The 13,555-nt window shown below is 53.2% G+C and overlaps 1 protein-coding gene across 1 annotated transcript in view; it reads left to right on the plus strand.

The window, feature by feature from the left end:
* The first annotated feature begins 3,662 nt into the window (after positions 1-3,662).
* Positions 3,663-13,555, plus strand: part of LOC121289626 (coxsackievirus and adenovirus receptor homolog) — an 823,703-nt gene continuing 813,810 nt past the window's right edge. The window contains exon 1 of the mRNA XM_041209257.1: positions 3,663-3,862. Within this exon, the coding sequence (XP_041065191.1) occupies positions 3,766-3,862 (97 nt within the window). The 5' untranslated portion in view covers positions 3,663-3,765. The remainder of the gene's footprint in view (positions 3,863-13,555) is intronic.

Below are 13,555 nucleotides of genomic sequence, written 5' to 3' on the forward strand. Positions count from 1 at the left end.
TGGGATTTTAAATTGTACAGGGAGTGAGGGAGAGATTGACACGCACAGGGTGGGATACTAAAGTGTACAGGGTGTGAGGGAAAGTGAGACACACAGGGTTGGATATTCAAGTCTACAGGAAGTGAGGGAGATAGTGACACACACAGGGTGGGATATTAAATTGTCCGGGGTGTGAGGGAGAGAGAGAGACACACCGGGTGGGATATTCAAGTGTACACGGAGTGAAGGGGAGAGTACCACACACAGGGTGGGATATTAAATTGTAATGGAGTGAGGGAGAAAGTGACACACACAGGGTGGGATATTAAAGTGTACACAGAGTGAAGGGGAGAGTAACACACACAGGGTGGGATATTAAATTGTCCGGGGTGTGAGGGAGAGAGTGACACACCGAGTGGGATATTAAATTGTCCGGGGTGTGAGGGAGAGAGACAGACACACCCGGTGGGATATTAAAGTGTACACGGAGTGAAGGGGAGAGTAACACACGCAGGGTGGGATATTAAATTGTACTGGAGTGAGGGAGAAAGTGACACACACAGGGTGGGATATTAAAGTGTACGGGGAGTGAGGGGGAGGATGAGAAACACGTGGTGGGATAGTAAATTTTATGGTTATTGAGGGAGAGAGTGACACACGCAGGCGGGTTATTAAAGTGTACGGGGTTGAGGAGGCAAGTGACACACAAGGGTGGGATATTAAAGTGCATGGGGAGTGAGGGAGAGAGTGACACACACTGGATGGGATATTAAAGTCTACGGGGAGTGAGGGAGAGAGTGACACACACAAGGTGGGATATTCAAGTGTACGGTTTGAGGGAGATAGTGACACACACAGGGTGGGATATTCAAGTGTACGGGGAGTGAGGGAGAGAGTGACACACACGGTGTGATATTAAAGTGTACAGGGAGTGAGCGAGAGAGTGACACACACAGGTTGGGAAATTCAAGTGTACGGTTTGAGGGAGAGAGTGACACACACAAGGTGGGATTTTAAAGTGTACGGGGAGTGAGGGAGAGAGTGACACACACAGGGTGGGAAATTCAAGTGTACGGTTTGAGGGAGAGAGTGACACAGACAGGGTGGGAAATTCAAATGTACGGTTTGAGGGAGATAGTGACACACACAGGGTGGGATATTCAAGTGTACGGTTTGAGGGAGAGAGTGACACACACAAGGTGGGATATTAAAGTGTACGGGGAGTGAGGGAGAGAGTGACACACACAGGGTGGGATATTCAAGTGTACGGTTTGAGGGAGAGAGTGACACACACAGGGTGGGAAATTCAAGTGTACGGTTTGAGGGAGAGAGTGACACACACAGGGTGGGATATTCAAGTGTACGTGGAGTGAGGGAGATAGTGACATACACAGGGTGGAATATTAAATTGTACTGGAGTGAGGGAGAAAGTGACACACACAGGGTGGGATATTAAAGTCTACGGGGAGTGAGGGGGTGAGTGATACACACAGGGTTGGATATTAAAGTGTACATGGAGTGAGGGGGAGAGTGAGACACACACGGTGGGATACTAAAGGGTACATGAAGAGACGGGGAGAGTGACACACACAGGGTGGGATATTAAAGTCTACCCGGAGTGAGGGGGTGAGTGACACACACAGGGTTGGATATTAAAGTGTACAGGAAGTGAGGGGGAGGGTGAGAACCACGCGGTGGGATATTAAATTTTACGGTTAGTGACGGAGAGAGTGACACATGCAGGTGGGTTCTTAAAGTGTACGGGATTGAGGAGGCGAGTGACGCATGCAGGGTGGGATATTAAAGTGTACGGGGAGTGAGGGGGAGAGTGACACCTGCAGGGTGGGATATTAAAGTGTACGGGGAGAGAGGCTGAGAGTGACACACACAGGATCTGATATTAAAGTGTACAGGGATTGAGGGGGAGAGTGAGACACACACGGTGGGATATTAAAGTGTACGGGGAGTGAGGGGGAGAGTGAGACACACACAGTATGGGATATTAAAGTGTACGGGGAGTGAGGGGGAGAGTGAGACACACACGGTGGGATATTAAAGTAAACGTTTAGTGACGGAGAGAGTGACACACACAGGGTGGGATATTAAAATGTACACAGAGTGAAGGGGAGAGTGACACATGCAGTGTAGGATATTAAATTGTACTGGAGTGAGGGAGAAAGTGACACACACAGGGTGAGATACTAAAGTGTACAGGAAGAGATGGGGAGAGTGACACACACAGGGTGGGATATTAAAGTCTATGGGGAGTGATGTGAGGGTGAGAACCACGCAGTGGGATATTAAATTTTACGGTTAGTGAGGGAGAGAGTGACACATGGAGGCAGGATGTTAAATTGCACAGGGAGTGACGGAGAGAGTGACACATGCAGGTGTGATATTCAAGTATATGGGGATTGAGGAGGCGGGTGACACACGCAGGATGGGATATTAAAGTGTACGAGGAGTGAGTGGGAGAGTGACACACGCAGGGTGTGTTATTCAAGTGCATGGGGAGTGAGGGAGAGAGTGACACACGCAGGGTGTCATTTTAAAATATACGGGGAGAGAGGGTGAGAGTGTCACACACAGGGTGGGATATTCAAGTGAATGGGGAGTAAGGAAGAGAGTGACACATGCAGGGTGTCATATTAAAGTCTACGGGGAGTGATGGGGACAGTGACACACACAGGGTGGGATATTAAAGTGTTCGTCGAGTGAACGAGTGAGTGACACACACAAGGTGGAATATTAAAAGGTACAGGGAATGTCGGATAGAATGACACCCACAGGCTGGGATATTAACGTGTACGGGGAGAGAGGGTGAGAGTGACACACACAGGGTGGGATATTAAAGTCTACGGGAGGGTGAGGGGGACAGTGACACATGCAGGGTGGTATATTAAAGTCTACGGGGGGTGAGGGGGTGAGGGATGCACGCAGGATGGGATATTATAGTGTCCAGTGAGTGAGGGAGAGATTGACGCAAACAGGGTGTGATGTTAAAGTGTACAGGTTGTAAGGGGGATAGTGACTTACACAGTGTGGGATATTAAAGTGTATGTGGAGTGAGGGTGAGAGTGAGACACACACGGTGGGATATTAATGTTTACGGTTAATGACGGAGAGATTGACACACGCAGTCTGGATATTAATGTGTTCGGGGAGTGATGGAGAGAGTGACACACACAGGGTGGGTTATTAAAGTGTACGGGGAGTGAGGGAGATAGTGACACACACAGGGTGTGATATTAAAGTGTACAGGGAGTGTCGGATAGAGTGACACACACAGGGTGGGATATTAAATTGTACAGTGAGTGAGGGGGAGAGTGACACACACAGGGTGGGATATTAAAGTGTACAGGGAGTGAGGGGGAGAGTGACACACACATGGTGGGATATTAAAGTGTATGGGAATGAGGGACAGAGTGACACACGCAGCCTGGTTTATTGATGTGTCAGTGTTTGTTTTTACCTGGTTCACAGTCATTTCCTCACACAGCCCTTGCGCTGTCACTGCCCTGCCCCGGGGGCTGCTCGGTTATGGATTGCAGCCTGACCTGTTATCCCAGTGACACTCTGTGAATGAATGTGTCCTGATTGTTGTCAGTCGGATCTCGTGCAGCCAGTTCCGCTGTTTTTCTCTCTCTCTGAGTTTGCCAGCCTGTCAGACTCACTGACTCGTGGACGCAGTGAGCAGCGCTGTGCAGCAGAGTGAACCCAGCCTCTCCGCACTTCACTCAGGGGTCTCAGAAAGGTGTGGACGATTCTGACAGAGAGACTAGCAGCATGCCCTGCACCAGGAGCCTGTCACAGGCACACAGACATCGCCTGACTCCAGCTCCCCTCTGTGGGATCCTACTATTCATCGGATGGGGAATGGCAGGTGAGTCTGTCCAGAGTGACCTGTCCACAACTCCGCTCTCCAGTCTTTCCACCCGGGGCAGTGCCTTGTCAGCTTGTGCCCGGTTGGCCGTGTTTCTGTAACATTCTGCTGAGCCTCTCTCCCAGCAGACCAGACAGTGTGGCCCTTCGGCAACCTTGCTATTTATAAACTCTCCACAATGTGGGTGTTACTGGCTGGGCCCAGCATTTATTGCCCATCCCTAATTGCCACTTAAGAAGATGGGGGTGAGCTGCCTACTTCAAACACTGCAGCCCCTGTGGTCTAGATACACCCACAGCGCTGTTAGGGAGGGAGTTCCAGGATTTTGACCCTGTAGTGTAGGTGCACCCACAGTGCTGTTAGGGAGGGAGTTCCAGGAATATGTCCCTGTGGTGTAGGTGTACCCACTGCACTGTTAGGGAGGGAGTTCCAGGATTTTGTCCATGTGGTGTAGGTACACTCATGGCGCTGTTAGGGAGGGAGTTCCAGGACTTTGTCCCTGTGGTGTAGGTGTACCCACAGCGCCGTTAGGGAGGGAGTTCCAGGATTTTGTCACTGTGGTGTAGGTACACCCACAGCGCTGTTAGGGAGGGAGTTCCAGGATTTTGTCCCTGTGGTGTAGGTACATCCACAGCGCTGTTAGGGAGGGAGTTGCAGGATTTTGTCCTTGTGGTGTAGGTACACTCACGGCGCTGTTAGGGAGGGAGTTCCAGGATTTTGTCCCTGTGGTGTAGGTACATCCACAGTGCTGTTAAGGAGGGAGTCCCAGGATTTAGTCCCTGTGGTGTAGGTACACCCGCAGCGCTGTTAGGGAGGGAGTTCCGCGATTTTGTCCCTGTTGTGTAGGTACACCCACAACGCTGTTAGGGAGGGAGTTCCAGGATTTTGTCCCTGTGGTGTAGGTACAGCCATGGCGATATTAGGGAGGGAGTTCCAGGATTTAGTCCCTGTGGTGTAGGTACACCCGCAGCGCTGTTAGGGAGGGAGTTCCAGGATTTTGTCCCTGTGGTGTAGGTACACCCACGGCGCTGTTAGGGAGGGAGATCTGGGATTTTGTCCGCTGTGGTGTAGGTGCACCCACAGTGCTGTTAGGGAGAAAGTTCCAGGATTTTGTCCATGTGGAGTATGTGCACACACGGTGCTGTTCGGGAGGGAGTTCGAGGAATTTGACCCTTTGGTGCAGGTAGCCACAGAGCTGTTAGGGAGGGAATTCCAGGATTTTATCCCTGTGGTGTAGGTGTACCCACAGCTCTGTTAGGGAGGGAGTTCCAGGATTTTGTCCCTGTGGTGTAGGTACACCCACAGCGCTGTCAGGAAGGGAGTTCCGGGGTTTTGTCCATGTGGTGTAGGTACACCCACAGCGCTGTTAGGGAGGGAGTTCCAGGAACTTGTCCCTGTGGTATAGGTGCACCCACAGCGCTGTTAGGGAGGGATTTGCAGGATTCTGACCCTTTGGTGTAGGTACACCGATGGCGCAGTTAGGGAGGGACTTCCAGGATTCTGACCCTGTGGTGTAGGTGTACCCACAGTGCTGTTAGGGAGGGAGTTCCAGTATTTTGTCTCTGTGGTGTAGTTGCACCCACAGTGCTGTTAGGGAGAGATTTCCAGGATTTTGTCCATGTGGAATACGTGCACCCACCGTGCTGTTCGGGAGGGACTTCCAGGATTTTGTCCCTGTGGTGTAGGTGTACCCACAGCGCTGTTAGGGAGGGAGTTCCAGGATTTTGTCCCAGAGGTGTAGGTACTCCCACAGCGCTGTTAGGGAGGGAGTTCCAGGATTTTGTCCATGTGGAGTACGTGCACCCACCGTGCTGTTCGGGAGGGACTTCCAGGATGTTGTCCCTGTGGTGTAGGGTACCCACAGCGCTGTTAGGGAGGGAGTTCCAGTATTTTGTCCCAGTGGTGTAGGTACTCCCACAGCACTGTTAGGGAGGGAGTTTCAGGGTTTTGTCCCTGTGGTGTAGGTACATCCACAGCGCTGTTAGGGAGGGAGTTCCAGGATTTTGTCCCTGTGGCGTAGGTACACTCACGGCGCTGTTAGGGATGGAGTTCCAGGATTTTGTCCCTGTGGTGTAGGTACACCCTTGGCGCTGTTAAGGAGGGAGTCCCAGGATTTAGTCCCTGTGGTGTAGGTACACCCGCAGCGCTGTTAGGGAGGGAGTTCCGCGATTTTGTCCCTGTTGTGTAGGTACACCCACGGCGCTGTTAGGGAGGGAGATCTGGGATTTTGTCCGCTGTGGTGTAGGTGCACCCACAGTGCTGTTAGGGAGAAAGTTCCAGGATTTTGTCCATGTGGAGTATGTGTACCCACAGCGCTGTTAGGGAGGGAATTCCAGGATTTTGTCCCTGTGGTGTAGGTGTACCCACAGCGCTGTTAGGGAGGGAGTTCCAGGACTTTGTCCCTGTGGTGTAGGTGTACCCACAGCGCCGTTAGGGAGGGAGTTCCAGGATTTTGTCCCTGTGGTGTAGGTACACCCACAGCGCTGTTAGGGAGGGAGTTCCAGGATTTTGTCCCTGTGGTGTAGGTACATCCACAGCGCTGTTAGGGAGGGAGTTCCAGGATTTTGTCCCTGTGGTGTAGGTACACCCTTGGCGCTGTTAAGGAGGGAGTCCCAGGATTTAGTCCCTGTGGTGTAGGTACACCCGCAGCGCTGTTAGGGAGGGAGTTCCGCGATTTTTTCCCTGTTGTGTAGGTACACCCACGGCGCTGTTAGGGAGGGAGATCTGGGATTTTGTCCGCTGTGGTGTAGGTGCACCCACAGTGCTGTTAGGGAGAAAGTTCCAGGATTTTGTCCATGTGGAGTATGTGTACCCACAGCGCTGTTAGGGAGGGAATTCCAGGATTTTGTCCCTGTGGTGTAGGTGTACCCACAGCGCTGTTAGGGAGGGAGTTCCAGGACTTTGTCCCTGTGGTGTAGGTGTACCCACAGCGCCGTTAGGGAGGGAGTTCCAGGATTTTGTCCCTGTGGTGTAGGTACACCCACAGCGCTGTTAGGGAGGGAGTTCCAGGATTTTGTCCCTGTGGTGTAGGTACATCCACAGCGCTGTTAGGGAGGGAGTTCCAGGATTTTGTCCTTGTGGTGTAGGTACACTCACGGCGCTGTTAGGGAGGGAGTTCCAGGATTTTGTCCCTGTGGTGTAGGTACATCCACAGTGCTGTTAAGGAGGGAGTCCCAGGATTTAGTCCCTGTGGTGTAGGGGTACCCACAGCGCTGTTAGGGAGGGTGTTCCAGTATTTTGTCCCAGTGGTGTAGGTACTCCCACAGCACTGTTAGGGAGGGAGTTTCAGGGTTTTGTCCCTGTGGTGTAGGTACATCCACAGCGCTGTTAGGGAGGGAGTTCCAGGATTTTGTCCCTGTGGCGTAGGTACACCCACGGCGCTGTTAGGGATGGAGTTCCAGGATTTTGTCCCTGTGGTGTAGGTACACCCTTGGCGCTGTTAAGGAGGGAGTCCCAGGATTTAGTCCCTGTGGTGTAGGTACACCCGCAGCGCTGTTAGGGAGGGAGTTCCAGGATTTTGTCCCTGTGGTGTAGGTACACCCACAGGCGCTGTTAGGGAGGGAGATCTGGGATTTTGTCCGCTGTGGTGTAGGTGCACCCACAGTGCTGTTAGGGAGAAAGTTCCAGGATTTTGTCCATGTGGAGTATGTGCACACACGGTGCTGTTCGGGAGGGAGCTCGAGGAATTTGACCCTTTGGTGCAGGTAGCCACAGAGCTGTTAGGGAGGGAATTCCAGGATTTTATCCCTGTGGTGTAGGTGTACCCACAGCTCTGTTAGGGAGGGAGTTCCAGGATTTTGTCCCTGTGGTGTAGGTACACCCACAGCGCTGTCAGGAAGGGAGTTCCGGGGTTTTGTCCATGTGGTGTAGGTACACCCACAGCGCTGTTAGGGAGGGAGTTCCAGGAACTTGTCCCTGTGGTATAGGTGCACCCACAGCGCTGTTAGGGAGGGATTTGCAGGATTCTGACCCTTTGGTGTAGGTACACCGATGGCGCAGTTAGGGAGGGACTTCCAGGATTCTGACCCTGTGGTGTAGGTGTACCCACAGTGCTGTTAGGGAGGGAGTTCCAGTATTTTGTCTCTGTGGTGTAGTTGCACCCACAGTGCTGTTAGGGAGAGATTTCCAGGATTTTGTCCATGTGGAATACGTGCACCCACCGTGCTGTTCGGGAGGGACTTCCAGGATTTTGTCCCTGTGGTGTAGGTGTACCCACAGCGCTGTTAGGGAGGGAGTTCCAGGATTTTGTCCCAGAGGTGTAGGTACTCCCACAGCGCTGTTAGGGAGGGAGTTCCAGGATTTTGTCCATGTGGAGTACGTGCACCCACCGTGCTGTTCGGGAGGGACTTCCAGGATGTTGTCCCTGTGGTGTAGGGTACCCACAGCGCTGTTAGGGAGGGAGTTCCAGTATTTTGTCCCAGTGGTGTAGGTACTCCCACAGCACTGTTAGGGAGGGAGTTTCAGGGTTTTGTCCCTGTGGTGTAGGTACATCCACAGCGCTGTTAGGGAGGGAGTTCCAGGATTTTGTCCCTGTGGCGTAGGTACACACACTGCGCTGTTAGGGATGGAGTTCCAGGATTTTGTCCCTGTGGTGTAGGTACACCCTTGGCGCTGTTAAGGAGGGAGTCCCAGGATTTAGTCCCTGTGGTGTAGGTACACCCGCAGCGCTGTTAGGGAGGGAGTTCCGCGATTTTGTCCCTGTTGTGTAGGTACACCCACGGCGCTGTTAGGGAGGGAGTTCTGGGATTTTGTCCGCTGTGGTGTAGGTGCACCCACAGTGCTGTTAGGGAGAAAGTTCCAGGATTTTGTCCATGTGGAGTATGTGTACCCACAGCGCTGTTAGGGAGGGAATTCCAGGATTTTGTCCCTGTGGTGTAGGTGTACCCACAGCGCTGTTAGGGAGGGAGTTCCAGGACTTTGTCCCTGTGGTGTAGGTGTACCCACAGCGCCGTTAGGGAGGGAGTTCCAGGATTTTGTCCCTGTGGTGTAGGTACATCCACAGCGCTGTTAGGGAGGGAGTTCCAGGATTTTGTCCCTGTGGTGTAGGTACACCCTTGGCGCTGTTAAGGAGGGAGTCCCAGGATTTAGTCCCTGTGGTGTAGGTACACCCGCAGCGCTGTTAGGGAGGGAGTTCCGCGATTTTTTCCCTGTTGTGTAGGTACACCCACGGCGCTGTTAGGGAGGGAGATCTGGGATTTTGTCCGCTGTGGTGTAGGTGCACCCACAGTGCTGTTAGGGAGAAAGTTCCAGGATTTTGTCCATGTGGAGTATGTGTACCCACAGCGCTGTTAAGGAGGGAATTCCAGGATTTTGTCCCTGTGGTGTAGGTGTACCCACAGCGCTGTTAGGGAGGGAGTTCCAGGACTTTGTCCCTGTGGTGTAGGTGTACCCACAGCGCCGTTAGGGAGGGAGTTCCAGGATTTTGTCCCTGTGGTGTAGGTACACCCACAGCGCTGTTAGGGAGGGAGTTCCAGGATTTTGTCCCTGTGGTGTAGGTACATCCACAGCGCTGTTAGGGAGGGAGTTCCAGGATTTTGTCCTTGTGGTGTAGGTACACTCACGGCGCTGTTAGGGAGGGAGTTCCAGGATTTTGTCCCTGTGGTGTAGGTACATCCACAGTGCTGTTAAGGAGGGAGTCCCAGGATTTAGTCCCTGTGGTGTAGGGGTACCCACAGCGCTGTTAGGGAGGGTGTTCCAGTATTTTGTCCCAGTGGTGTAGGTACTCCCACAGCACTGTTAGGGAGGGAGTTTCAGGGTTTTGTCCCTGTGGTGTAGGTACATCCACAGCGCTGTTAGGGAGGGAGTTCCAGGATTTTGTCCCTGTGGCGTAGGTACACCCACGGCGCTGTTAGGGATGGAGTTCCAGGATTTTGTCCCTGTGGTGTAGGTACACCCTTGGCGCTGTTAAGGAGGGAGTCCCAGGATTTAGTCCCTGTGGTGTAGGTACACCCGCAGCGCTGTTAGGGAGGGAGTTCCAGGATTTTGTCCCTGTGGTGTAGGTACACCCACAGCGCTGTTAGGGAGGGAGATCTGGGATTTTGTCCGCTGTGGTGTAGGTGCACCCACAGTGCTGTTAGGGAGAAAGTTCCAGGATTTTGTCCATGTGGAGTATGTGCACACACGGTGCTGTTCGGGAGGGAGCTCGAGGAATTTGACCCTTTGGTGCAGGTAGCCACAGAGCTGTTAGGGAGGGAATTCCAGGATTTTATCCCTGTGGTGTAGGTGTACCCACAGCTCTGTTAGGGAGGGAGTTCCAGGATTTTGTCCCTGTGGTGTAGGTACACCCACAGCGCTGTCAGGAAGGGAGTTCCGGGGTTTTGTCCATGTGGTGTAGGTACACCCACAGCGCTGTTAGGGAGGGAGTTCCAGGAACTTGTCCCTGTGGTATAGGTGCACCCACAGCGCTGTTAGGGAGGGATTTGCAGGATTCTGACCCTTTGGTGTAGGTACACCGATGGCGCAGTTAGGGAGGGACTTCCAGGATTCTGACCCTGTGGTGTAGGTGTACCCACAGTGCTGTTAGGGAGGGAGTTCCAGTATTTTGTCTCTGTGGTGTAGTTGCACCCACAGTGCTGTTAGGGAGAGATTTCCAGGATTTTGTCCATGTGGAATACGTGCACCCACCGTGCTGTTCGGGAGGGACTTCCAGGATTTTGTCCCTGTGGTGTAGGTGTACCCACAGCGCTGTTAGGGAGGGAGTTCCAGGATTTTGTCCCAGAGGTGTAGGTACTCCCACAGCGCTGTTAGGGAGGGAGTTCCAGGATTTTGTCCATGTGGAGTACGTGCACCCACCGTGCTGTTCGGGAGGGACTTCCAGGATGTTGTCCCTGTGGTGTAGGGTACCCACAGCGCTGTTAGGGAGGGAGTTCCAGTATTTTGTCCCAGTGGTGTAGGTACTCCCACAGCACTGTTAGGGAGGGAGTTTCAGGGTTTTGTCCCTGTGGTGTAGGTACATCCACAGCGCTGTTAGGGAGGGAGTTCCAGGATTTTGTCCCTGTGGCGTAGGTACACTCACGGCGCTGTTAGGGATGGAGTTCCAGGATTTTGTCCCTGTGGTGTAGGTACACCCTTGGCGCTGTTAAGGAGGGAGTCCCAGGATTTAGTCCCTGTGGTGTAGGTACACCCGCAGCGCTGTTAGGGAGGGAGTTCCGCGATTTTGTCCCTGTTGTGTAGGTACACCCACGGCGCTGTTAGGGAGGGAGATCTGGGATTTTGTCCGCTGTGGTGTAGGTGCACCCACAGTGCTGTTAGGGAGAAAGTTCCAGGATTTTGTCCATGTGGAGTATGTGTACCCACAGCGCTGTTAGGGAGGGAATTCCAGGATTTTGTCCCTGTGGTGTAGGTGTACCCACAGCGCTGTTAGGGAGGGAGTTCCAGGACTTTGTCCCTGTGGTGTAGGTGTACCCACAGCGCCGTTAGGGAGGGAGTTCCAGGATTTTGTCCCTGTGGTGTAGGTACACCCACAGCGCTGTTAGGGAGGGAGTTCCAGGATTTTGTCCCTGTGGTGTAGGTACATCCACAGCGCTGTTAGGGAGGGAGTTCCAGGATTTTGTCCCTGTGGTGTAGGTACACCCTTGGCGCTGTTAAGGAGGGAGTCCCAGGATTTAGTCCCTGTGGTGTAGGTACACCCGCAGCGCTGTTAGGGAGGGAGTTCCGCGATTTTTTCCCTGTTGTGTAGGTACACCCACGGCGCTGTTAGGGAGGGAGATCTGGGATTTTGTCCGCTGTGGTGTAGGTGCACCCACAGTGCTGTTAGGGAGAAAGTTCCAGGATTTTGTCCATGTGGAGTATGTGTACCCACAGCGCTGTTAGGGAGGGAATTCCAGGATTTTGTCCCTGTGGTGTAGGTGTACCCACAGCGCTGTTAGGGAGGGAGTTCCAGGACTTTGTCCCTGTGGTGTAGGTGTACCCACAGCGCCGTTAGGGAGGGAGTTCCAGGATTTTGTCCCTGTGGTGTAGGTACACCCACAGCGCTGTTAGGGAGGGAGTTCCAGGATTTTGTCCCTGTGGTGTAGGTACATCCACAGCGCTGTTAGGGAGGGAGTTCCAGGATTTTGTCCTTGTGGTGTAGGTACACTCACGGCGCTGTTAGGGAGGGAGTTCCAGGAAATTGTCCCTGTGGTGTAGGTACATCCACAGTGCTGTTAAGGAGGGAGTCCCAGGATTTAGTCCCTGTGGTGTAGGGGTACCCACAGCGCTGTTAGGGAGGGTGTTCCAGTATTTTGTCCCAGTGGTGTAGGTACTCCCACAGCACTGTTAGGGAGGGAGTTTCAGGGTTTTGTCCCTGTGGTGTAGGTACATCCACAGCGCTGTTAGGGAGGGAGTTCCAGGATTTTGTCCCTGTGGCGTAGGTACACCCACGGCGCTGTTAGGGATGGAGTTCCAGGATTTTGTCCCTGTGGTGTAGGTACACCCTTGGCGCTGTTAAGGAGGGAGTCCCAGGATTTAGTCCCTGTGGTGTAGGTACACCCGCAGCGCTGTTAGGGAGGGAGTTCCGCGATTTTGTCCCTGTTGTGTAGGTACACCCACGGCGCTGTTAGGGAGGGAGATCTGGGATTTTGTCCGCTGTGGTGTAGGTGCACCCACAGTGCTGTTAGGGAGAAAGTTCCAGGATTTTGTCCATGTGGAGTATGTGTACCCACAGCGCTGTTAGGGAGGGAATTCCAGGATTTTGTCCCTGTGGTGTAGGTGTACCCACAGCGCTGTTAGGGAGGGAGTTCCAGGACTTTGTCCCTGTGGTGTAGGTGTACCCACAGCGCCGTTAGGGAGGGAGTTCCAGGATTTTGTCCCTGTGGTGTAGGTACACCCACAGCGCTGTTAGGGAGGGAGTTCCAGGATTTTGTCCCTGTGGTGTAGGTACATCCACAGCGCTGTTAGGGAGGGAGTTCCAGGATTTTGTCCCTGTGGTGTAGGTACACCCTTGGCGCTGTTAAGGAGGGAGTCCCAGGATTTAGTCCCTGTGGTGTAGGTACACCCGCAGCGCTGTTAGGGAGGGAGTTCCGCGATTTTTTCCCTGTTGTGTAGGTACACCCACGGCGCTGTTAGGGAGGGAGATCTGGGATTTTGTCCGCTGTGGTGTAGGTGCACCCACAGTGCTGTTAGGGAGAAAGTTCCAGGATTTTGTCCATGTGGAGTATGTGTACCCACAGCGCTGTTAGGGAGGGAATTCCAGGATTTTGTCCCTGTGGTGTAGGTGTACCCACAGCGCTGTTAGGGAGGGAGTTCCAGGACTTTGTCCCTGTGGTGTAGGTGTACCCACAGCGCCGTTAGGGAGGGAGTTCCAGGATTTTGTCCCTGTGGTGTAGGTACACCCACAGCGCTGTTAGGGAGGGAGTTCCAGGATTTTGTCCCTGTGGTGTAGGAACATCCACAGCGCTGTTAGGGAGGGATTTCCAGGATTTTGTCCTTGTGGTGTAGGTACACTCACGGCGCTGTTAGGGAGGGAGTTCCAGGATTTAGTCCCTGTGGTGTAGGTACATCCACAGTGCTGTTAAGGAGGGAGTCCCAGGATTTAGTCCCTGTGGTGTAGGTACACCCGCAGCGCTGTTAGGGAGGGAGTTCCGCGATTTTGTCCCTGTTGTGTAGGTACACCCACAACGCTGTTAGGGAGGGAGTTCCAGGATTTTGTCCCTGTGGTGTAGGTACAGCCATGGCGATATTAGGGAGAGAGTTCCAGGATTTAGTCCTTGTGGT

The sequence above is a fragment of the Carcharodon carcharias genome, chromosome 17, assembly GCF_017639515.1.
Source record: "Carcharodon carcharias isolate sCarCar2 chromosome 17, sCarCar2.pri, whole genome shotgun sequence".
NCBI classification, from domain to species: Eukaryota; Metazoa; Chordata; class Chondrichthyes; order Lamniformes; family Lamnidae; genus Carcharodon; species Carcharodon carcharias.